The sequence below is a fragment of the Gracilinanus agilis genome, chromosome 2, assembly GCF_016433145.1.
Source record: "Gracilinanus agilis isolate LMUSP501 chromosome 2, AgileGrace, whole genome shotgun sequence".
In the NCBI taxonomy this organism is placed as follows: domain Eukaryota; kingdom Metazoa; phylum Chordata; class Mammalia; order Didelphimorphia; family Didelphidae; genus Gracilinanus; species Gracilinanus agilis.
In genome coordinates, this window is record NC_058131.1 from 653,274,655 (window position 1) to 653,300,624 (window position 25,970).

The window sequence follows — 25,970 nt, forward strand, 5'->3', positions numbered from 1 at the left end:
TAACTGCTTCAGATATTTTTCTATGCCTCAGTTTTTTGACCTATTAAATGAAAGAGTAGTTCAGATACTTCTCAAATATATTAAAGATAATAAATCAATTATTATAAAGAGTTTAAAGACTTTTGCCAAGCTTAAAGGATCATGAGATTTAGAGCATGTATGCATATGTAATGTTAGTATTTATTATTATATGAAAACTCCAGAAATTTTGAATAAACTTTGGATATTCCAATAAAAAGTTGGATTTTAATGTATCTGTGGTCATCCTATACTTTGCCAATTCTTAAGTGAATTTTAACCAAAGTTGTTTTTTTTGTGTGTTGTTTTGATTTTTACTAAACAAGCTTTTCTGGTCAGGCATTAAAACGCTGGAGCAACTCCTGTAGTCAACTCTGTGTTTTAATAGCACCTGCTAAAGTAATTCTAAAGTGCTTTATATCTTCATCCATGGCTTTCCAATAACAACCCTCAAATCAATACTCAGACAAAAGGTTGACATAAAAAGATACATTTTAGAGTGTTCCAGAAAGGTAGGCATCCTTGATGGATGACATATATGTATCCTGGGGACTACAACTCTCAGAAATTATCTTTGTGTCTTTTTTCTAAACTTGTCCCAGTCCCACTCTCATCCAGTTCCAAAAATAAGATACCAACCTTCAGGAACAGAGGGAGAAGCCGCAACAAAGTCCTCTGCTGGTTCTCTGGGTTGAGGAAAGGGGCTGTCTGTGCATATTCCAAAAACTGCCTCTCTAACATTTCCCAAAGGGCAGTGGGACATTGGGGATGCTCTCTCTGAAGAATTTCAGGCTGCAAAAGATCCCCAGAGCTTGTTTCTTGATCTGTCTTGTTATATACATCCTTTTGCTCCTTTAAAAATTCTTCTTTATCCATGTCTCAGTCCAATTGGCCTATTTGGAGAAAAAAATAATGTTAACATCTTATCTCAGAATTGCCTGGTCTCGAAATTCAGAAATCTTTAATAGCTATAGTATTCACTCAGTGTGACCAGAGGTATGTGTTATCTCTAATTATGCGAAATTAAACAGTTAATATAGCTGGGCAAAGAACAATATCAATAAATATAAAATAATAATATTGTTAGATTTACAAGCTTGTTTTTAATTTTAGCTTCTTTCCTTTCATAGTCTTAGTCTGGAACTAATATACTCTTTCACCATACTGTACCCCCTTCTCTCATATTCAAAACCATCTGGTCTCTCTGACCTCCAAGGGAATCTTCACTAGATAATTAACTTGAAAGGAAGCTTTGTAAAAATCACAAAGGAGACATTAGAGTAATTTTGGATATAAGAATCTAAAGGCATGAAGAATAAAAATGATCTCAGCTATAAGAGTCAAAGGTAAACACTGCTTTTTTTGTAATCCTGAGAGCAAACCAGGAATAGAGACTAGACTTGTTATTTCATTAGGAAAGGAAACTTCAAAGTTAGGAAACTTCTTACACCAAAACAAGTTGGTACTTTTTCTGTGACATAGTTTCAAAGAGCTGAGAAGTTAAATAACTAGCCCAAAGTTACAAAAGCAATATATCAGAAGTAGGATGAGAATATGGGTCAATCTTTGAGTTCAACTTTCCATGCATTACATTATTCTGCCTCTTAAGAGTAACAGGATAAAACTGATAGTGTGGATGAGTGGAGAGAGGTAACTTTGGAATGAGGAAGACCCAAGTTCATAGCAATTAAAGATTGGATGCTGACCTAAATAGAGAAGTTAGGAAGAAACAATATAACTCAATACATAGCCTTACTCTGTTATCAAAATTGTGTCCTTGTAAGCTAAGCAAACCTATTCTTATACATCCCTATTTCTGGTCATTCATCTGTACCATCATAATATTCGACTTAAGACAGTTCCTGAGCCTTCTAGAAGAAACATCCCTCTTTCCTGAAATGTTTTTATCTACCACAAAACCTTGAAATATCTGGGGATATATTTAGTTGTATATATTACATACATATATATATATGCATATATATTTATATGTACAAGGTGGCACTAAATAGAATTCTGAATTTGAGTTAGATAGAAATCTGAGTTCAAACCCTGCCTCATTCTCTACCAGTTAGGATACTCTGAGCATCCATTTTCTCATTTATAAAATAGAAATAATAGAATCAACTCTCAATCAGGTTGTATGAAACAAATGAGATAATGTAGATATAGCAAATATCAGCTATCATATATATGTATATATATATATACACACACATAAATAGTGTCCCAGAAATTTTAGTCTAGTTTATTAAAAGCTTAAAATTGGACATACTATACAATTCTAATGATATTACATATTCAATTTGTATATTGTACAAACATATCATATACATACATATATGTGATTTTGTCATATATATTTATATACACACATGAATATACTTATATGTATATTAATATGTAATATGTACACATCCATTTATTTGAATATATTCCAAATCTATATCTTTATGTATGCACATATCAAACATTTGAGATATTTTATGTGTATATATATATATTCAATTCTCAATTTTCATGGAGATAACTTCGTAGAAAATAGCACAAAAGAAAAAAATTCAAATGTTAATACACTGAATCAATGGGAAATAGGAGGTTAGGTTTCCTTGACCACCAAAAATTAATCTTTTTCTAGCAATTGCTGTAAATATACTTTTCTGAATATAATTCATTATTGCAAAACATTAATTTTGATAATATGTACTTTTCCTGACAATAAACTTCTGAAAGATTCATATAATATCCTCTTGTTCAATTGTTTGTGGATTATAAAAAAATGCACCAAATGAGAAGACACTGATGAGTTATAATCTAAAGCTTGGGAGGAAGTACCTAGCTTAATGAGACCAGAGAACTCCCCAAACATGGAAGAAATGTTTTAATTTCTGTATATTTTTTATAATCCAATAAAAAGTGCTATTTAGAAATAAACACATAGAACTTCTTACTCTGTAAATTGGTACAGGTTTCGGTCAATCCTGGTCATTATTTTTCCACATTCCTTGCCCAACCGTAACCCAGACCCAAATTCAGGATCATACTTCCACAGCAGCTCCCACATCTCCCTTCTCTCTGATCAGAGAACTTGTACCCCAATTTAGTACTTCACTTACTACTCTACTGTGGCACCAAACTCCCAATTGTTTTCCTTCCTTCCAAGTTCTCTACTTTCCAACTGATCCTTCACATAGATGAAAGAATGAGATTCTTAAACACCAAGATCACACAACTATTAAAAAAACCCAACACTTCAGTAGCTTCCTTCTACCTTTAAGATAAAATACAAAATATCAGCCTATTATTTACAAATTTCATACTCTTTTTCCCCCCAATGTCAAAATGTTTTCCAACTAGTCAAATGAAGTCAAGTAGTTAAGTGCCAGCTGTGCCCAGCATTGTTCTAAGTGCTGGAAATGCAAAGAAAGGCAAAAAACAAAAACAAAAAATCATGGTTCCCACCCTCAAAGAACTCCACTATAATGGGAAGACAACATTTGAACCACCATATACAAACAAGATATAAACAGGATAAATTGGAGTTAATATCAGAAGAAAAGGACTAACATTAAGGAGATCAAGGAAATTTTTCTATCAGAAGGTAGGACTTTAGATGAAATTTGATGGAAGACTTACTAATTTTATTTCCTATTACTTTCCTTCACTCTCCAGTCTGATCAAATAGGCCTTCTAGGCTGTCTATTCCCCTGAGTCAATATTCCCCAGATTTTAAATGCACACATGCCTTCCCTCCTCTTCACACATATTGGCTTCCTTCACATCACATCCCCGCAGTTGTCTCTTGCTTAAGACCTTTCCCAATCACTCTTTCCAAGAGATTAGTTCTCTCTTCCTCTTGAAATTATTTTATATTGAGAAAGAACGCTATCCACACTCAGAGAAAGAACTGTGGGAGTAGAAATGCAGAAGAAAAACATATGGTCAATCACATGATTTGATGGGTATATGATTGGGGATTTTGACTTTAAATGATCACTCTATTGCAAATATGAATAATCTGGAAATAGGTTTTGAACAATGATCCAGTAGAATTGCTTGTACGTTTGGGGAGCAGGGAGGGAATAGGGGAGGAAAAGAACATGAATCATGTAACTGTGGAAAAAATATTCTTAATTAATTAATTAATTTTAAAAGGAAAAAAGAAATTATTTTATATTAATTTGTATTTTGGATTGTAAGGGGGGAAAGGGGGCTTGGGGGTTCAATATATTAAAAGGTGGTCTCCAGGGGAAATCTCCCCAATTTAGGAATAACCTCAAGTCAAAATTGACTTTATGGAAGTTTATTCACAATTGAGGAGAGAGGAAATAAAGAAATAAGAATCTAACACAGTAGGTAAATTACTAAAATCCTCTAATTAATCCAGGTAGTTCTAATTAACCCTCAGCAGAGAGTCAGAGGACCAGAGACCTGGAGGTGAATGAAGCAAAGCTTCATTTACAGAGTCTATTAAAAGAAGTTCCTTATGAGAAGTTCAGGAAGATTCAGTCAGTCTTCAAAGTCACCAAGGTTTTAGCATTCCAGCCAGCACTTCTCCATGGACCAGAAGAGCTAGAAGACCCTCTCCAGGAGAAACCTTCTCCTTTTAAAGGGGTCACTTATGTGTCACTTCCTGTGCCTCCTCCCCTAATTTGTGTGTCCAATCACAATAGATGCTTCTCGGAGGACTGCCTAGGGGGGCAGTCAGTTGACTGATTCATCACCCACTCTAGCACATATGGGCTATGAATTGGAGGTGCTCTCACCTTTGGTGATTAAATCTAAAGATGGGCAGTGTAGATTTAATCTAATTATCACAAGATGGATTTTGTCTTTGTATTTCCAGCATCTGAGCTAATGTCTTGCAGAGAGTTAGTGCTTTGGGCTAGGTGGTGTAGAAGTGATTCCTCTATTAAAGGAGGGTTTAGACTTGGAATTTCTACATTTCCTTCCAGCTCTAGGTTGTTAGTAATCTAACTAACAAAGAGCAGTTATCACAATCCATACAGAACTATCTTTAATGCTATGTTCAATGAATTAGTAAGTATATCAATCATGTACCTACTATGTGTCAGGAACTATGACAGGCAACACTCAAAATAAAAAGACAAAAGGCAAAACTGTATTTGCCATCAATGATCTCACATTCTATGGGTGAAGCCATATTCATGACTGAACTAATCAATCAATGAAAAAACATTTTCCAAGTGGCTACTGTGTGATGATCACTGTGCCAATAAAACTGTAACTGAATAAGCTTATATAGAAATGCAAACAAAATAAATACAAGATAAATTTATGGGGAAGTACACTAATTGCTGGAGGTATCTGGGAAGGTTTCATGTACAAGATACTATTTTAGTACAGTTTGGAAGAAAATAAAGGATTCTAGGAGGTGAAGATGAAGTAAGAATGCCTTACAAAATGGGGGACAGTCAAAGGTCTGGGAGATGCAGTTCAGACAAAATAGTGAACCAGATAATCAGTTACTGTTTTAACCAAGCTTAGAATCCCTCATTTTTTAATGTCTACATTGGCTTTCATGATGGCAACAAATACATCTGAAATTATAGCAAATTATTTCAAGATCAAACAACACACAGAGTATAGAAGCCAAAATTCTACTATATTTTTATCTTATTAATTGACTTGCTTTGTAATCTGAATGGAGAAAGCAGCAAGAGTGTTTTTAAAAGACATTTAGACATAGGGCTGATTGGCAGAAGCCCCAAGTGTTTGGCACCTCTTTCCGCTCTCAGCCTACACTGGAGTAATTTCTACTCAAGTAAAATAGCACCTTTAACAATTGTTTTCACTGTTATCCAAAAACCAGCACCTTGGCTATTAGCAAAACTGAGACAAGCTGTTTGTCTTGACCCAGAGACAATGAAGATCAGCAAAACCAAGATTCAGTAGCCACTTAGGTGTATTGCTATTATGGGGGCATGTTCTGGGGTGGAGGGACTATTCTTGACATTAAAAAATAGAGAGTTATAATAATAACAACAACAGCAACTACATAGTGCTTTAAAGGTAACAAAGTACAAAGAGTAACTCTTAGGGAGGCATTAGTAGAGATAATAATAGTAAATTCACATGTATTAAGTGCTTTAAAATTGATATAATAATTTCCTTTCAACAACACTGAGGTTAATAGTTCAAGTATTAAGATCTTATTTTACAGAGAAGGAAACAGAATGTGGAGCCAGGATTATTTGGGTAGCAAGGATGAGCGCTAACACAGGTTCTTTCAATCAAAGACTGAGATTTTGTCACTGTGTCATGATGTCTTTCACTAGAGTCCACATCAGAGGGGAAAAACATACCAGATAAACAATTACCAAAGACAAAATTCCAAAGGCCAAATATGCTGTCAACATCACCAAAAAGATGAAACAGATAGGATGACAAGTTGCTTGTCCACTTGTGATTAGGACAACAGAAGGGATTCATCATACTTTATTTTTAGCTCTGGGCAAACACAGAGCTTGGTCATTTCAGAGTTTAAATGGCAGCTTAGACTGATGTTTGGTAACTGCTTCATGTGATGCCAACCACAAAGCAGCCCTTTTCTTCCCCTCTTTTTCATCAAGGGCAACAGTTCTATTCCACGGGATACCAGATAAAAGGGTGGCCTTTAATAAGCATCAGAATATAACTTCAGGAAGCTACAAAAGCCAGTAAGTGAATGTGTCCCAAACCTCCAATTCAACTTAGATCTCTAAATGCCATTCTCTAGACACATAGGCTCAAATTTATCCTCACTCCAGTTCATCTTCCATTCAAATCTCAAAGTTGTTTTCTGAAAGAGTAGGTCTGACAATGTTACTCTTCTATTCAATAAATTCCAATGGGTTCCTATTAACTCCAAGACCATATTTAAAGTCCTCTCTTTAAGCTTCTCACATCAGAAACCCTTCCTACCTTTCCATTCTCTTTATGCTTTACCTCCATCCGAGAAATCTTCAATACGCTTACATAGACCAGAACAACACATATGTCTCTGTGCATTGCTGGCTCTATGATGCAAATGCTCTCCCTCTTCACCTCAGACTTTTAGTTTTCCTGGCTTCCTTCCAAGACTAAGCTCAAATCCCATCTTCCATGATAATCCTATCCTGTTACCCCAGATACTTTCTTCTCAGAGAATCTCTTATCTACTCTGTATATATCTTACATATGTCTAGTTATTTTTCACTATCTCCTTCATAAGAATGTGAACTCCTTGAAAGAACTGTGGGAGTAGAAACACAGAAGAAAAACAACTGCTTGATCACATGAATTGATGGGGATATGATTGGGGATGTAGACTCTTAACGATCACTCTAGTGCAAATATCAATAATATGGAAATAGGTCTTGATCGATGATATACATAAAACCCAGTGGAATTGCATGTCAGCTCTGGGAGTGGGGAGGAAAGAGGAGAGGGAAAGAACATGAATCATGTAACCATGGAAAAACTCTCTTAATTAATCAATTAAATAAAACTTAAAAAAAAAAAGAATGTGAACTCCTTAAGGGCAAGAACTGATTTTTGCCTTTCTTAGTTTACCCAAGGCTTAGAACCCAAACTTGGCATATGCTGAATACTGAATCAGTGCTTTAAGTCAAAGGCAGGGAATGAAGAGCTGTTGTCTGAGGACCAGCCTTGATAAATTCCAAAAGATTCTTCTTCAAAGGTGGATTATTTGCTTTTGGTTTCTGTAGGAGATGGTTGTATTGGGGGAACTTGTTTTGTTCAAAACCCCTTAGAACTGTAATCCTAGACTAGCAAACCTTGTGGGGTAGCACTGAAATATATGTCTAATCTGTTAGCTTTCTTGGAAGGAGATATCACCAAGCCCGATCTTGGGGATTCCCCCCCTGACACTAGCTAAATGTGGACACTAGCTACTCTCCCCAGGGATAGACCAGATTCCAGATCACATTTACCCATAATAGTTGAGTCATATTTATTCATTAGACATTCTCACATGCAAATATCTCACAGATGGTTGGTAGAAAGTTAATCTGAGTCAGGAAGACATGAGTTCAAGTCTTGCATCCGACATGCTATTTAAGTGACAAAACACTGAACTTTTCAATGTCTCAAGCACCATTTTAAGACTATAAGGTAAAGAGAAGCTGCCAATATGCATTGGAGGAAAGAGCTTCCACAGTGGAAGTTGCCAATGCTAACAAAATCAAAAATCCAATGTCATTCCATCATTCACTAGATGGATAGGAATATCCATGAACATGAATCTCACAGCCGCATATGAATACTGGGTTGTCAAGGAAGGTAAAGGATCTTGAAACTATGTCATATGAGGAACAAATTAGGAATAGTGAACAGTTGTGGGAGGGGGAAAAGGGGGAAGAGAGGGTTTTTTTTTTTTTTTACTATTATAGGAAAAAGGATTAGATTTATTTTGAATTTCTCCAGAAGGCAGAACTAAAACTAATAGGGAAAAGATATAGGATGGCATGGTTTGGCTTGAGATGTAATGAATTTTCTATCAATTAGAATTGTCCAAAGAGCAAACAGCTTTTTGGGAGTTAGGGAGTCCTGGGAAAGATTCAGAAAGAGATTAAATATTGTAAAGGGGATTTCTTCATAGGGTCATTGTTAACTTAGATGGCCTCTAAATTTCCTTCCAAATGTACAGTTCTCAAATGACAGTCTAGTTATTAATTTATTTTCCACAAAGTGATTGATGGTCAAGAAGAATTTCAAGGCATATGACTTAACAAATTCTTTTCTTTAGAACCTTAAGAATCGTCTTCCTGAACTGGTATTAGAAAAAAAGATACACACAATTACTTCTCATGCAGAATAAATCTAAATGAAAGATGAAAATCTATTACATTCTTTTTTTAATGCCCTTTAAGCCATGAGCAAAAGGCTGTTTGATAAAATTAAAGATAAAAATCGTTTCCTCTTCTGTCACTATGTGTCACCATATATGTTTTCAAATAGAAAGCTCAACATGCAGAAACTGCATCTTTTTCTTGGTAGTTTTTTTTTTCCTTGTAATATACATGGTTGTAAATTGCCCAAAGGCCCTGATGGTTGGAACAGCCTGTAAATTTAATGAATAAATAATAAAAAACATTCATTTTTCAGTGTGTAGTTTAAAATAATCTGTTTCTCTTCCATTCTGAAGGCGGGTTATAAAAGCAGGCTCAACGTGACTTGCTTGGTTAACTCATATGGAAAACATTCCCTACATTACCAAGGACCTGGGCGCTCAGTTCAGTTAAATCAATATTTCTTGGCTCAGTAACACATTAGCATGGCCACCACATTCATCAGCCCCACCAATTCACTTCTTCAAACTGCTGTGAAAAATGCAGTCTAGAGTACAAAATATTTCTACCCAAGCCCCTATTAAGATAAATTAAGTGGAATGTCTCCCTAAATCTTCATTGAAAGGAGTCTAAGGATGAATCCAGCCAACTAACTTAAAGAAGAGGTTTGGCACTTTTCTTGATTCAAGGGCTATACCCACAGATAGACTTGGTTGTACCAAATGCCATCACAATATTAGACTAAAAAATAAATAATTCAGGCAACCCATTGTATTTTTTTCTACACAACATCAGTTGAACAGTTTTATTATTATCTTGTATTTATTTATTGGTGTCTATATCATTTCTCCCTGGACTCCTTAAAGGCAGAAATTATTTCCATTTTTGTCTTTGTACTTCCAGGTGTACCCGATGAAGTAAATGCTTAATAAATATACATTCAATCAAATTGAGTAGAATTTGTAAAAATAATGAGTTTGGATTAAAATTATCTCTGAGGCACCCTTATCTATAACTATAAAATTATATGATCCTCCGTATAAAGTTAAAGCTAAAATATATATCAATGGAAGAAGGCAAATTCCTCAGACATCTTTGGAGAGGAGGCTCTTTTGGGGAAAAAAAAAGATTTTAAGTGAGAACAGTAGAAAAGCTTCCTGCTTACTTACTAAAAGTCCTGCCCAATTTAATCATTGGCCTCAAACTGAAGATAAAAGAAGAAGGTGGACCCAGTGGACCCCAAGTCAAAGAGCAAGCTCAGACAGGCCAGAGTCTAATGCAACTTTCCCTGAAAATAGCAGCCAATGTCTGTATTGTGTTTGAAGATGTATGAATCATTTTACAGTAGGAGGTAGGTAGTCACTCAGCCAGTGGGTAAACAAGCATTTATTTGTATGCTTCCTTTACTGATGAGATAACTGGAGCCCAAAGAAGTTAAAGTGACTCACTCAATTAAATGAGTCAAAAGTGGAATTCAATTGCCCTGATTCCAAAACCTGTTCTCTTCCCAATATATCCCAAGTGTCTGATTAAGCATTAGGAGTATGGGACACATCACCCATGAAATTTGGTTCAAAAATAAAATTAATGTTGAAATAGATAATCATTACGGACTTTGCTTTCTATTTTTACTACTTTGCTTTGAAATGAAAAAGCCTGGAGGACAGGGATTATTTCCCATTACCTTGACTTGGTTATTATCACACTTGAAATCACTGTGATTTTCATTAAATCCTGCTCCTCACCACAGTCAGATTTTCTGATATCAGTGAAAAGAAGCTCTCATCCTCACAGCTGTGAAGAACCCTTCTATATAGTGGTTCATAGGAGCCCATGAGAAATACTGTTCTTTGTTTCTCTACAATTAGCCTATATAAAAACCTCTCTTGACTTTCCTTTTCTACATATTTCCCCCACCCCAAAATTTGCTTCATAGAAGAGGAAATGAGCACAAAAAATGAAGGCATCTTGTCAAAACAAGAACATTTCTTTGAAATGAAAGTTGGCCGGGCATGCCAAATTCGTACCCACTTCCTAAAAATAGCAGAAGTTATTCTACAGTGTCTAAAAACTCACGGTCTCTCTTCCCCTAGAGTTAATGAAGCATGAATGACCACTCAGAGGTTCTGGAAGACCCATGATGCTTGGGTAAACCCTATTTAAAAAGGAGAGTTATAATGACAAGAATAGCTCACATTTCCAAGCCATTTTTCTTCAGTTCTTCAGAGATCTGTTATCACATTGGTGTGGATATGACTTCTACAGAGACAAATCACAAACACTCTGAGACTTGGCAGAGGAATGTTATTCAATGATTGTTGTGGCTGAAAAAATTCACCATGCCCTGGACAAACTATTGAGATTCTCTGACTTTAAGTTGGTCCTCAGAACAGATCAGCAGAGAGTTTGATCATTGGGTTTGTATTATATTCCAAGTCTTTCTAACTTGATAGGGCATCAACTCTGTTGAAAAGACCTTGGAATCTCCACAGATGGATGACAAGTAAGAAGAAGACCGGAGCAGAGAGCATAACTCTTCAGGAGTCAGTCAGTCAGCCGATCAGTATTTATTATAAGCATTTTCTATGTTAAGCATTGTGTGTGCTCTAAACACTGAGAATGCCAAAATGACAATGGCAACAAAAGAGCAAGAACATGGTCTCTGCCCTCAAAGAGCTCACATTCTAACTGAGGAGGAGGCAATGTACAAATAACTATGTGCAAACAAACTATATACAATGTAATGGATAGTAGTATCAGAGGAATGGCAATAGCAAGGAGATACAGTGAGTGGGGTGGATGGATGGGAAAGGGGACATCTTTCCCTAGTTCTTACTACAATGCCTGGTACATAGTAGATACTTTTAAAATATTTACTAACTGTCCTGGAGTCAGGAGGCTCTGTGTTCAAATATGACTTCAGACACTGTCTAGGGGCTGAGTGATCTTGGAGAAGACACTCAATCCCAGTTACCTAGTCTTTACTACTATTCTGCTCAGTATCAATTCTAAGACAGAAGGTGAGGCTTTTTAAACAATATTTATTAAAAAAAGGTAGGATTTGAGTCAGATTTTGAAGGAAGCCAGGGAAGCCAGGTGGAGGTAGAGGTAAGAAAGAAGAGTATTCCTGGCAAGGGGGACACTCAGTGAAAAAGCAGGGAGATGGAGTTTCATGCATGAGAAACAGGACAAAACCAGTTTAGCTGGATGGCAGAGTGCATGGAGGGAAGGAAGGTATAAGAAGACTGGAGAGGTGAGGGCAGCTAGGTGACTCAATGGACTGAGGACTAGGTCTAAAGGTGGGAGGTCCTCAGACACTTCCTCACTGTGTAACCCTGGGCAAATCACTTACCCCCCCATTGACTACCCCTCACTGCTCTGTTGCTTTGGAACCAATGCGCAATATTGATTCTAAGACAGTAGGTAAGGGTTTATTTTTTTTTAAAGAAGAAGAAGAAGCCTGAAAAGGTAAGAAAGGAAGAAGTCATGATGGGCTTTTAATGTCAGATCATTTGCGATGTGCTTTCCTCACAAACCTATGAGTAGTAGATAGGTATTAACTATTTTACAGAGAAGTAAACTGAGGCTCAGAAGGGGCCAATGACTTGCCCAAGATTATACAACCAGGAAGTGGTAGATTCTACATGTTTAAATTCAGACTTTTTGAAGCAAAGACCATTTATCTTCCACCATATCACCATTTCCTCTTAAAAAATAATAATTGGGATAAAAACTGGAGCTGAGATTTCATTAATTAAAGGAAATTCCTGATAAGGGAACTTCTATTAATGCAGGCTGATATCTTCTTATCAGTTTTATTGTCTTGAGGATGAGGGTAGGTAGTTGGCTCAGTGGATAGAGGGCCTACCTGGAACCGGAAATACCTGAGTTCAAATCTAGCATTAGACTCTTACTAGCTGTGTGACCCTGAGCAAGTTACTTCATATTGTTTGACTCCTTTTCCTTATCTGTAAAATAATATGGAGATGGAAATGACAAAACATTCCAATATCCAAGAAAATCCCCAAAATAGGGCACAAAGAGCTAGATGTAAAAACAACAATGTGTTCAGCATTATCCTATAGAATTGAAAGGTTCAAGTAATTTGCCCAGGGTTTAAGGGCCAGTAGGCATAAGAGGTAGGACTGGATTACAGATTTTGAGGACAATTCTCTATTAACAATACTACATCTGCCTCCAATCAATTAATGATGACAATGATGATGATACATTTATATGGTACTGTCGTCTACATGAGAGGCAGTCTGATGGAGAGTTTAAAGACTTAGGTTTAGAGCCCGGGTTCAAGACACACTTCTGAAGTAATCCTGGCTACACATGTGACCTTGGGAAAGTCATTTAAACTCTTGGTACATTAGGCAAACCTCTAAGATTACAAATTGTAGAGATAGCATTGACCTTTATTAGTAGAGAAAGTTTTTTTTATCTGGGACTATCTATATATTTTTTCAATGTAGGATAGCTCTAGCCTCTATTCCTATCTCTATATAGACTACAAAGTCTTTTCCTCACAAAAAGTGTATGATAAGTAGTGAAAGCATTATTATTACCATTTTATAGATGAGAAGAGGTAGGTGGCTCAGTGGATAGAATAATGGGTTAGGAGTCAGAAAAACCTGAGCTCAAATCTAGCCTCAGAAACTTACTAGCTGTGTGACCCTGGGCAAGTCATTTAATCTGTTTGCCTCATTTTTTTCATCTATAAAAAGAGCTGGAGAAGGAAATGGCAAACCACTCTAGTGTCTTGGCCAGGGAAACCCCAAATAGAGGTCAAGAAGAGTCAAGGCATGAGTAAAATAACCAAACAGCACATATGAGGAAACACAGGTTCCAAGGAGTTTCATAGCAGTTCTTTTCGTTATGAGTAAAAAGTTCCATTTCACCAAAAAGGGATGAGGGAAACTATTCTTAAGTGGAATATTAGTAAATGAAGATTAAAAATAAAAGCCGTGGTGGAGTCAGAATGCCAAAGAGAAAGAAGTAGTTAATAAAATATAGGAAGTAGAATGTGCTTGGGCCCTCTCTGTGTTCTTACATATCTGATTGCTTTTCAAATCATTTGCATACACAAACAGATCTGCCAGATGCAAGAGACAGGCCCAGAGTTTTGAAATGGAGGCATATTCCTCATTAAAATACAGTCTACATATATAATAAGAGTGTTTGATACCTGGAATGCTGTGGGAGATGTGAATTTTAGATTAGACACAGTTCCTGCCTTGGAAAAGCACAAGATTCCCCATAAGGGAATTTGGGGGATTAATGGATACATTGGAGGAGAGAAATGGAGGAAGGATTACCTTGGAGATTGTTACTGTAAAGCAGGCTTCAAGTAATGAGGGACAACATTAGGATGGTGACAGTGAAAATGGAAATAAAATAATCATTCTGAAAAGTAGATCTAAGGGGAAAATGATCAGCACACAGCAATATTAGATTTAGCACACGAAGGAGAAGGAAATGTCAAAGATTATTCTTTGAGAAGTTAGCGTTGAACAAATTTGCATAAAACAATAAAGTAATTGGAAAAAAACAACCAAACAGTAAAAACTAATGGCAAAATGATAATGGCGAAGCTTGGCCCCAGAGAAGAGACATGAGAAGCCGCCTCCTGATGTCCTTTACAGGGGTAAAACATATGTTTTCAAGACATTTGTTGGTTTGGCTCATTGTTTTCTTTCTTCTTCTCCTTATTAAAAAATCTTTGTTATAAGGAATCATTGTCTAAAAGGAGAGATGAAAGAATTATAAATGATAAAAAAAACCATCAATAAAAACATTTTTAAAAGAGGAGGTGAAATTCCATGAGGTCAATGATCTTAGTTTATATCATCTAGATCTCATTCAAAAACTAGCAGTATTCTCTGTAGCTCTTGCCTATCCATCACCCAATCACCATTTAGTTGTCCCAACACCCAGCAGGCACAGGCCTCGGGAAGTCCGTACTTTAGTCCAGCTTTTAGCCTCCTGGAGAGTTGCTGACCACCTCTTCCACCCTCATCCATCTGAAATCTTGCCCTTCCCTGAAAACACCTGTAACATCCAATCTTACACACCCAGACCCCTACTCCTTGCCAACAATCAGACCCAATACTGTCTTCCAAAAAGTCACTATATAGGGACAATCTGTCCTGCAAAACTTCCCAAAATCTACTGAGTCTTAACCATTTGCCTTGTTGTTTTACTCTCTGGACTCTGCCTGCCTTGAAGCTCAACTCTTCTTATAGATTCTCCTCTAGGCTTTAATCATCTCAAAAACAGGCACTATCACTTTTCTATTTGTTTCTCCAGTACTTAGCATGGAGTTTGGCACACAGCATGTTAAAAATAAATATTTTCTATTATTCCATAAATCGGTTAATAACACAACAAATGTATTAAAACATATATGTGCCAAGCACTGAGGATCAAAGAAAATCAAAAATGGTGCCTTCCTTCAAGGAGCTTACATTCAAGTGGACAAGGCAATGAAAGTGAAGAAGGAAATGAGCAGGTATATAGTGCCAGATATGTACTAAGCACTGTACTGTAGCAAACACAAATGTTATCTCATTTATTTCTAATGAGCGAGGCAACATGTAAATAATAGGGATGTACACTATACATATAGAGTAGAAAGAAGGTACATTAAGAAGGAATGACTAAAAGATGAAGGGATTGGGAAAAACCTCATTGAAGAAGGTGGCATTTGAACTGAGTTTGGAAAGAAGCCAGGAATGTTCAGAGGTGGAGATAAGGAAAGTGGGCATTATAGGTAGGGGAGACAGACACTACAAAGGCTCTGGGATGGAGGGTGCTCTGGAAAGAACATCAAGTATTTTTATTCAAATAGAATGGACTAACCCAATTTATTCATTCTATAGATGAGGAAACTGAAGTTGAATGGTGAATGGTCAGTAGCAGAGATAGGCTTGAAATTCATATGTGTTGATTTACACAGTCCATGGTTTTGTTGACTTTACCAATGATGATTTTGGTTTAGGGCATGTGGAATTTCAGAAAAGCATGAAGCATCAGGCAGAACTCATCATGAGTCCTGCAAATGAATGTAAACATATGACTAGGGAGCTGAGGAGTGATTACGGCTATAGATGTATACCTGTGAGGCATTAGCAGAAAGCCATCTACAAGAGTGAGTGAGTTTGCTAAGATGATGAATATAAAAGCAGAGGGAAAATCTAAGTTTTCAGGGATATCCACAGTCAGGGAGAAGGAAGAGGAAGAGGAGCTAGGAAATAAACAAAGATAGAATGGTCGGAGAAGTAGAAAAGAAATGGATGCTAATAGTACCACTGTGAATTGGTCTTACAGTTAATTTGGAATTATGCAGGAAAAAAAAGTAAAATTATTCCTACCCTTGCACCTGGCAATCATCCTGCTGGTATAGCAAGGAAACTATTAAAAGTAAGTTCAAATATAGAAAAATATTCTTAATAGCACTATATGTAAGAGCAAAAATGTGGAAATAGACTATGAGCCCAACACTTGAGGAAAAAACTGGTATATAAATGTAAGGAACAATGACTACAACAAGTTGAGGGAATAGGAAAAGATTTGTAAGAAGTCATAGAGAATAAAACCAGCAGATACACACACACACACACACACACACACACACACACACACAACAACAACAACAACAACAACAACAACTACATAAATGAAAAAAATATTAAACAGCAACCGAATTCAGATCAACTACAATGGACAATACTTTTACTAAATAAGTAAAGTTAAAGTACTTCTTGCTTTCTTTTAATCCAGGTCAATTATTAGTTTTAGTTATTCATTTTATAAAAATATACACTTTACAAATGTGTGAGTCATCCTCGGGAAGGGGCTAATCTCCCTCTCTATGGCTTCAACGTTTTAGTAAAAATTCTTCAAAGCAAGCATTTTATGCAACTTTAGTTAACTGCTTTAGGGAGGGGATAATATCTATTTTAAAGGGTTGAATTTGTTTAGGTTTGTATGCTGTGTCAAAATAAGAACAATGAATTAGAAGACAAAGGAGTGGTCAACCAATTTCAATGTCATCGAGAGAATGAAGAAGGTAAAGATAGAAAATCCTTCCAAGTTTTGGCATGAAGGTCATAGAGGATCAGTTTCAATTAAATAAATAGTTATTGATAACTTACTATGGTCATAGAAGAAGGGTGCTTTGAATATGCACTTATGAGCAATTTCATTCAACTTTGGATTAAATATATATGTCATAATTATATAATATGTGTGTATTCCTAGATATTGTATTTATATATGAATACACATACATATATATTCCATTTTGGTCAGAGGTGGAGATTCTGATAGGGGAAAAATATAGCCATTTAGGAGAAACATACTCTTTGTTATCTCAACTTCCTTTTTTTGAACTGCGGCAATTCCTGTATATTCTGGCACACCTTTAGGGTTTTACCAGTAGAAAAGGAATAGAGGAACATAATTGAGTTCTCCTAATTAGGTTCAGTTTTCTTTCTCAGTATGTATAGCAACTTCCATATTGTTGATTACACATGGAATATTTTGACTGATGAGAAATCTAAAGGAAATTTTCCGAAAAACAAAAGAACACTTGAAAAACTAATTTCTTATCCTCTTTAGGTTACTTTAGAAACATCATGATACATTATGCACAATTTGGTTTGCTTACATAATTTCCGTATCTGGCATTTTAGACTTAAAACCACAGTTTATACAGATAAAGATGATGACAATGATGATATCTGGACCTATAATTTTATCAGAGTAAGGAACTCCCCAGTGTGGAAATTCCATTTGCTGATGCATCTGGGCAATTTACTAGGAACTTATAGTATGAGTTTGCCTGGTACCTGGAGAGATGAAGTGATCTGTCTATAGGCACACAAGTGAACCTGGGTCTTCCTGATTCCAAAACTAACTCAATCTACTTTGCCACACTACCTCTCCTGAAAAGAAATCTACTTTTAAAGGAATTTAAGTTTTCTTATGAATGTAGCTACAAGCTGCTAGAAAGTTAAAGACAAAAGTAGCTCTCAGGTTTAACTATCAATGACTGTCATTTGTCAAACAACCTCCTTCTGCTAGTGTCTCCCTTCTGCTTCATCATGCTTTAGAGCTAAACATTCTGTCTGAGATTGTATCTAACCGGACTGAATTTTTGAGGCCATCCTGTAATACAGTATGACCATAGGCAAGTTATTTAACCTGTATGAGTTTTACTCTATCTGTAAAATGAAGGGGCTGTTCAGACTTAGTGGCTCCATGGTCCCTTCTTGCTATAAATCTATGATTCAATGAAATCTTCTTTTCCAGGGTCTAAGTCAGTGGTCTTGACCTCAATCAGTATATTTGCTTCATGAGACTTGCCTATCAACACTATTATTCTCTAAATCTTAGACCTTCTTCCTAGTCTTGGGAACAAATTATATGCTCATTTGCAACAAAGGGACAAAGGACTACAGAATATACCTTAGGGACAGCAAGCAGTCCCTATAAGACACAGTTTTTGAGATCCCTTATATGGGGAATACCTCTATCTAGCTTTTCTAGTTCTATCTAGCTTTTCCTTTCTGTAATAGAGTGCATATAGATGCACCAACTTGGCTTAGAGTGACCTCCCTTTGATCATCCATAAATACCTTCTTAGATAATGAAGCTGTAAAAAAAAGTTTTGATGAAAAGAACTGTGCATGATGTTAAATTCTCACTCATTTTTCCCTACCAACATAGCTGATTTCTTAAAAAATTGGCCAGGCTTAATCTGTTGCTTTCTTTGCTGTCCTAATGACTTCTATGGATTAAGAAGACCAGAGTTGTAATTAGGGTGAGATAACTGGAGCTTAACCTCTGGGTGCTGAATTTAGAATTTTCAGATAGCATTTGCAGATTTGCAGCATCATATAAATAAAAAAAAACCTTTGTGGTGACAAAAAATTGGAAAATGAGGGGATGCCCTTCAATTGGGGAATGGCTGAACAAATTGTCTTATCTGTTGGTGATGGAATACTATCATGCTAAAAAGAATAATGAATTGGAGGGATTCCATGTGAACTGGAACAACCTCCAGGAAGTAAGGCAGAGTGAAAGGAACAGAAGCAGGAGAACATTGTACACAGAGATGGATACACTGTGGCACAATTGAATGTAATGGACTTCTGTACTAGCAGCAATGCAATGATCCAGAACATTTCTGAGGGACTTATGAGAAAGAATGCTATTCATATCCAGGGAAAGAACTGTGGGAGTAGAAACACAGAAGAAAAACAACTGCTTGATCACATAGGTCGATGGGGATATTATTGGGGATGTAGACCATAAGCAATCACTCTAGTGCAAATATTAATAATATGGAAATAGGTCTTGATCAATGACTCATGTAAAACACAGTGGAACTGCTCATTGTCTATGGAAAGGGGGTGGGAGGAGGAGAGGGAAAGAGCATAAATCATGTAACGATGGGAAAATATTCTAAATCAATTAATTAAATAAAAATATTCAAATTTTTAAAAAGCTGGAAATATCTGAATGAAATAATGCAGAACTGGGAGAACATTGTACACAGGAATTTGGCTACTCTCAGCAATGAAATGATCTGGGACAATCATGTAAACTTTGACCTTCCTTAGCTTTCCTTTTGCTCAAGGAGTCAGGAACAATTCTCAAAAATGCTGGAGGACCACTTTTGCTTCTTGGAAACCTAGATTCAATTCATTAGCATTATATATAGTCATTTTGGAAAATTGACCAGACTGGTGAGAGGAAAAATTATTCTCTACTGGTTTTTTGAACTACCAACTAAGGCATCTTCTAGCTCCAGCAGTTACAAAAATCTAAGGCTATTTCTCTCTGAAATAAAAAAGAAGGTAAAGATGAAATATTTTAATAAGCATGTATTTTTGTTGTCAGTCAACTCAAAGTTCTGAGATCAACATTCAGAGGTAGAAATACAAATACTACCATTGCATTTAAATGAATTATAAAATGAGTAATACATAAGTTATACTATAGTGACAAGAGTGAGATAATATAGTGCAATACAAAATAGTCTCAAATATAGAAACAAGAAATATCTTAATTTGAATTCTAACAATAATACTTGCTAATTGGACATTTCACTTAATTTCTGTGAGCCTTAGTTTTCTCATCTGTTAAATGGAGATACGTCAAATACTTCTGGTTTTATCATCATGGGAACTCCCTCTACCAATGCCAATCATAACACAATTTAAATACTTAATTTTAGATAATTGCCTGAGACCCAGAAAAGCTGTGATTTTTCCTTGGTCACCTATTGTTAAGATTCAGAGGAAAAACTTGAACCAAAATCTTCCAAAGTTCAACTTCAATATTTTATGTATATTAACATTTATTATACAGTCATTTCAGTTATGTCTGAATCCTCATGATATTATTTTGAGTTTTCTTGGCAAAGAAACTGGAGTTGTTTGCCATTTCTTTCTCTAGCTTATTTTTACAGATGAGGAACTGAGGCAAACAGAAAATGACTTGTCCAGAGTTACAAAACTAGTATTCTCTGAGGCTGAACTCGAATGCAGCTCTTCCTGACTTCAGACTCAGTGCCCCAGGCACCATCTCCAGACACTGTGTCACCAAGCTGTCCCAAAAATAAATGGTTGCTTTCTTTATCTGTGAAGTGGGAATAATAATATCCTCAATACTAACTCACAGCATTGTTATGAAGAAAGCACTTTGTTAGCCCCAATTCTCTCTATAAATTTTAGCTTATAATTATTGTTGTTGGAAAGGTAAGTTTCAAACGCTACAAAAGAGAAACTATTTTTACATATTTTATATAGCATAAATGTACTTCAGAATTCTGTAACAAAATGGAAAAGTGTTTATTAAAATTTTCTTTAAAACTCATATAATTTCAGGGTTGGAAATTATCACAGAATTCAAGCAGTCCAACTTAGACCTGCACCAGAATCCCCTTCCCAATATCCCCCAACAAATGTCCATCAAGATAGCTGGAGACATTCACATAGGATATAACAGTAATAGAATCATTATAGCTATTATCAATAATATTCTTTAAGCCACCATTTTAATATTTATGTGATGGGAATAATAGTTATTGTTCCAACTACCTCACAGGATTGTTTTGAAGAAAGTGGTTTGTAAACTATTGGACTATGTATAAAACCTGTAATTTAATTGAAATAGAGAGCTCCTAGGTGAGGAAACTCCCTCCTCCAATATAGATCATCATCCTTTCTGCAACTTACAATCCTGGAACATTTTCTAGGGTACCCAGGTCTTCCTGGTTCTGATTATAGTTCTCTGATCATTATACCATGCTATCACTTAACATTTGCAAAATATAAACTGTAAAATTCAGTATCTATGACAGATATCAAACAGTTCTTGCTCTAGGTGGTGGCTAGAACATAGTTTTTACAGAATTGCAATATTTTAGTGCTTAGCATGACTTTAAAGACCAAGTACTGCAACCCCTTCAATTTAAAGGTGATGAAACTGAGTTTCAAAATGGCAAAATAACTTTTTCAAGGTTCACAACTATGCTATCATAGAAAATCTTTTGAGAATGTTGCCCTACACATAAACTTGAATTAGATTAAATCTGAACACCAATTGTTCTGATTTGCTTTGAATCACTAAGATAGATCCTTAAGTAGTGAATTCAGCTTTTCCAAGTCTCTGCCCCTTTAGCACTATCGAGAGAGTCATTCTTAAACCTCCCAGTCAAGAAATACTGATATGGCAACTTATTCTGTGCTATTTTTCCAATCTTAGGTTTCTTATCATGAAAAAATAAAACTCAAATGTGAAATTTTTGCAAGGGTAATACTAGAAGGACATTTTAAAGAAATTGTCCATTTGATGCTTGTTAATTTAAATTCAAATGTAAAAGAGAAAATATATATGAAATAAAATTAATATTTACATGATTACTTCTTGACTGCCCACACTATAATTAATGGCCCACAGATCTTATAAGAGCTATTTATAGAATTTTGCCAGACATTTATCACATTAGAGTCCAATTCCCTACAGGCAGTTGAAGCAGCCACATCACCCTGCTTCATTCCATTAAATATATATTATATGTATATATAAATAGTCTTAAAGTTCTATGTTTATATGACTTATTTGCAACTATGTGGAAGAAAAATGCATTAGGATAAAATACAAGTTTCCTAGTGTGTGAAAATAGAGCCCACCTACCCATAACCTGCAATTTCATTTTTTTAGTTTTTTAGAATATTTTTCCATGGCTATATGATTCATGTTCTTTCCCTAACCCCCCCCACCTTCTCCATAGCCGATGCACAATTCTACTTGATTAACCTGTAATTTCTAAGTAAAATTGATTGACTTTTTTTTTAATCAGTCATAAAGACTAGCAAAGCAAATGACTGCCTACTGTGATTGGACTGTGTCCACTAAAGGGCCCTGGGTTTCCCCTGTCACCTCTAATCTATGAAACTACATAAAATGACACATCTGGAAAAGATCAGAGAAGTCATTTAGCCCATCTCCCTCTTTTGGGAAGTACACATCTTGAGATCTTGAGACTCATTGAAAAAGGTTAGGTGACTTGCCCAAAGTCATGCAGGTACGAAGTGCTAAGCCAAGATTCAAACTCAAACCAGTAGTCTTTACACTGATAGTCTCCCAGACCATTACACTAATTTCTTTTGTTTAAGTCATTTTGTCCAGACAAACCATCTCAAAATCAGAATATGTTATGGGAAATGAGCCATATGTGAATTCATTAGCACGTAGCTCAAGTCAGCCTAACCAGTTTGGTTTTTTTTTTTCCTTTTTACCAGCTCTCTTATTTCATTGATGTAAGAAGTTCACAGTGAAGTATTTTACTAATATAACCAACTGCTAAACAGTTCAGAGTCTAAAGCCTACATTTTACCAAGCAGTTAATGTCAAACCATTGTGCCCTCACCCTCAAATATTTTATTATCTAGAAGTGAGAAAAAATAGGTCATGAGCAAAAACAAGTTCAAATTCATAAGACAGGCACAAAGTCTAATGAGAGCCAAAAGAGGAAATGACCAGTTAAATCAGATTCATTAGGTACTAGCTAGCAAAGAATAAGGCTCTCAGGGAATGAAAGAATTGAATAGTGAAGACAGGAAAATTTCCAAAGCATGCACCAAAGTCAAGAAGACTGACCAAAGTTAAAAGATTCAATGTAGGAAGGTGAGCACAGATTATGATGCGATGTCAGGGCTGGAAAGGACCTTACAGATAATGTAGAAATTGAAGGGAAGGGTAGTTAACCCCAATCAAGTTCACAATCTACTAAGCCTACTGATTCCCAACCTAATTCAAAGCCTTTTCCAATAGGTCCCACTATTCAGGGGGTTCTGGGTATCTGAGGAGAAGTAGAGGAAGCTTAGTGAAGTACAAAGAGCTTGAAGTTGGAGTCAGGAGACCTGAGTTCCAATCATGATTCTGCCCCTAATTACCTTTGTAACCTCAAGACAAGTCCATTTTTGCCACCGTTTCCTCATCTGTCAAATAAGGGGATTTCAGTTTTAACCTTCTGTGAATGTTATTCTAGCAATAAAAATAAAAATCAATAACCCATGTGGAAATTTTGCTCTCAGGTCTGCCCTGCTTCAGGTTAACATTACATTTAGCCCATCCTTGGCACAGCAGTCCCCAAAACAAAGGAAAGAATTATACCTGTTCCTTAATTTGGGGTTTCATATAACAGCTAGACACTGCTTTGGAGAAGGCTGAAGGAAGACAAACCACTCATCTTTAAATTACAAGCACAATATACACAACTTGACCAAAACACGTAAGAGATACGAATCTACTTTTAGCCTGACTTATAGCCCCATTTGGGCTTTTCATTATAACCTGAATCGCCTCTTACCTGACCCCTTTGCCTTAGTTCACCTCCTCAGCTCCAGATTTGCAAGGATCCAATCAGTCTGGACCACTTGACATTTTACGGCATCTTGTTCAAGATAGGTTTGGCCCTTGTGTACTGTAAGATGGACTCAGAGCCCCTGAAGATAGGATTGGTCTTGCCTGAGCTGACAGAAAAGCCCCTTTGACCTACCTGAGGTATCTTTGCAGAGCCCCCTTCCTTGAAGAGACTCCAGCCTCATTTAAGCCCCAGGAATCTGGACTCCACTGGATGGGTTTGCCCAGAAGACCAACATGCAACAGAGCCCCTTCAAGCTTCAACAACTCCCACTGGCTTTTTCAGCTTCTCTCTGTGAATCATGCAAATAGCCTCTTGACTTATTTCCTGGAGAAAGCAGAAGTGAGGAAGCAGAGAGAGTTTCATTTTGTATTTGATCCAAGCTGGTGACAACAGCAGCCTGAGTTCCTGCAGAGGCAACCAGGCTGTACAGGAAGGTGACCTTTGACTTCTTTTTAACCAAAAGAGAAAACCAGTCTGGAGCCCAGGGGAACGCTTCCAACGAACATACACTTCTTACTCAAAACCAGAACAGCAAAGGCCAAAGACCATTCCATATTTCTCTCCAAATTGGGAGGGCGAAAGCTCAGGATCAATGGGAACTGAAGGATTTTCAAGAAGAGCTCATTTATTTTTTTTTTCTTAAGATACGGTTCAGCTCATAACTTAAGTACAGGAGAGAGAATCGTTCACCAGAACCAAGCATTAAACTGGAAACTACACTTTAACAGAAATTCCTAGTGTGGTAAAGGGGAAGGAGCAGTGGTCTGACCAGTAGATTCCAGGGTTCTAATCAGAGCCATACTTCGAATAAGGAACTTAGACAAAGAAGGAAACAAATACTTATTAGGAAACCCACTATCTTCTCAATAATTTTAGTAGCTGCTATTCTTAACCCCATTTTATAGTTCTTGAAATTGAGCTGGCAAAGGTTAGGTGACTTGCCCAGAGTCTAATAGCTAGTAAGTATTTTGAAGGACCAGCTTCTATCCACTAAGCCATTATATATGCCTCAAGTCACAGGGGCAAATCATTTAATTGTGTTTGTCTTCAGTTTCCTCAATTATAAAAGGAGAAAGTTGGATGTTAATGGCCTCTGAGGTCCTACCAACTATAGGATACAATATATTTATAGAAAGAAAGAAATAAACATAAATATATTTATCGAATCTATAAATCTGTGATTCATTGCTCTGGGTTGGGTCCTATTTTCTTTAAATTTAAAACAAAAGTGTTTCTTTCTGAATTAGATTAGGAAATCTCTAAGGCCCTTTAATATTCAGCAATACTATTACTAAGAGGAGAACATAATAGATAATAATATGTAATGTAAATTAATATATTGAGTGGCAGGTTAGTTAAGCCCAACCAATATATAGTAATATTAACCCAATATATTAATCCTATATATATATTAGTATTAAGCCATATTATAATAAAACAGCATAAGTTTATATCCTAATACTTTAATTCACCTCCAGTAAGTATTTGATCCATGTGCATAATACTCTATTAAACATTAAATATAAAAAAATAAAAGCTGGATAGCAACTTGACCCATCTAGGAATGCAAAGGAAGGCAAAAAACAGACTGCTCTCAAGGAGCTTATGGTTGAATGGAGAAGCAACGAGCAAACAGATATGTGTGGACAAGGCATGTACCGAATTGATGGGGTATAATTAAAAGGTCTACTTTTATTATATCTCCACTGAACAAGGTAAGAACGAGATAATGATTATGAAATTTCATCTCATGAGAAATGTCTCCAGTGATATTTAAATGTGATTTGGACCCAAAAGAATAAAACTCTTAATATATGATGAGGAACTAAATAAAGACTAAATGCTGTGAATTTAAATCAGGAGGCCAAACGGAAACAAGGGACAAAAATGATGATCTTGGTCTTTTCCAGACAAGATGTATTGAGAAGTTATCTATTTGTGACTGTATTTGAAAAAAACTAATTAATATCCTGAAGTTAAAACTCAAACGAGAACATATTTCAAGCAATTAACATCCCAGTAGTAGTGATTTTAATGAGCACTGTTGGAATTGTATGGTGGACAACCTGCAATTTAGAAAGTGCATGAATAACTCATACAAAGTTAGCAAAATATAGGACCCAAATGTAGCCCAGAGTGTCTATAGAAGAATTAACTATTTCTTTATGACAAATAAAAAGAAGACTGGTAGATGCTCTCAGACCATGTGGTAA

General features: G+C 36.0%; 1 protein-coding gene across 1 annotated transcript in view; it reads right to left on the reverse strand.

The window, feature by feature from the left end:
• WDFY4 (WDFY family member 4) overlaps positions 1-23,945 on the reverse strand; it is a 403,065-nt gene extending 379,120 nt beyond the window's left edge. Inside the window, exons 1-2 of the mRNA XM_044665777.1 lie at positions 23,890-23,945; positions 658-911 (exon numbers count right to left, since the gene is read on the reverse strand). Of these exons, the coding sequence (XP_044521712.1) occupies positions 658-894 (237 nt within the window). The 5' untranslated portion in view covers positions 895-911; positions 23,890-23,945. The remainder of the gene's footprint in view (positions 1-657; positions 912-23,889) is intronic.
• Positions 23,946-25,970: the final 2,025 nt, after the last annotated feature.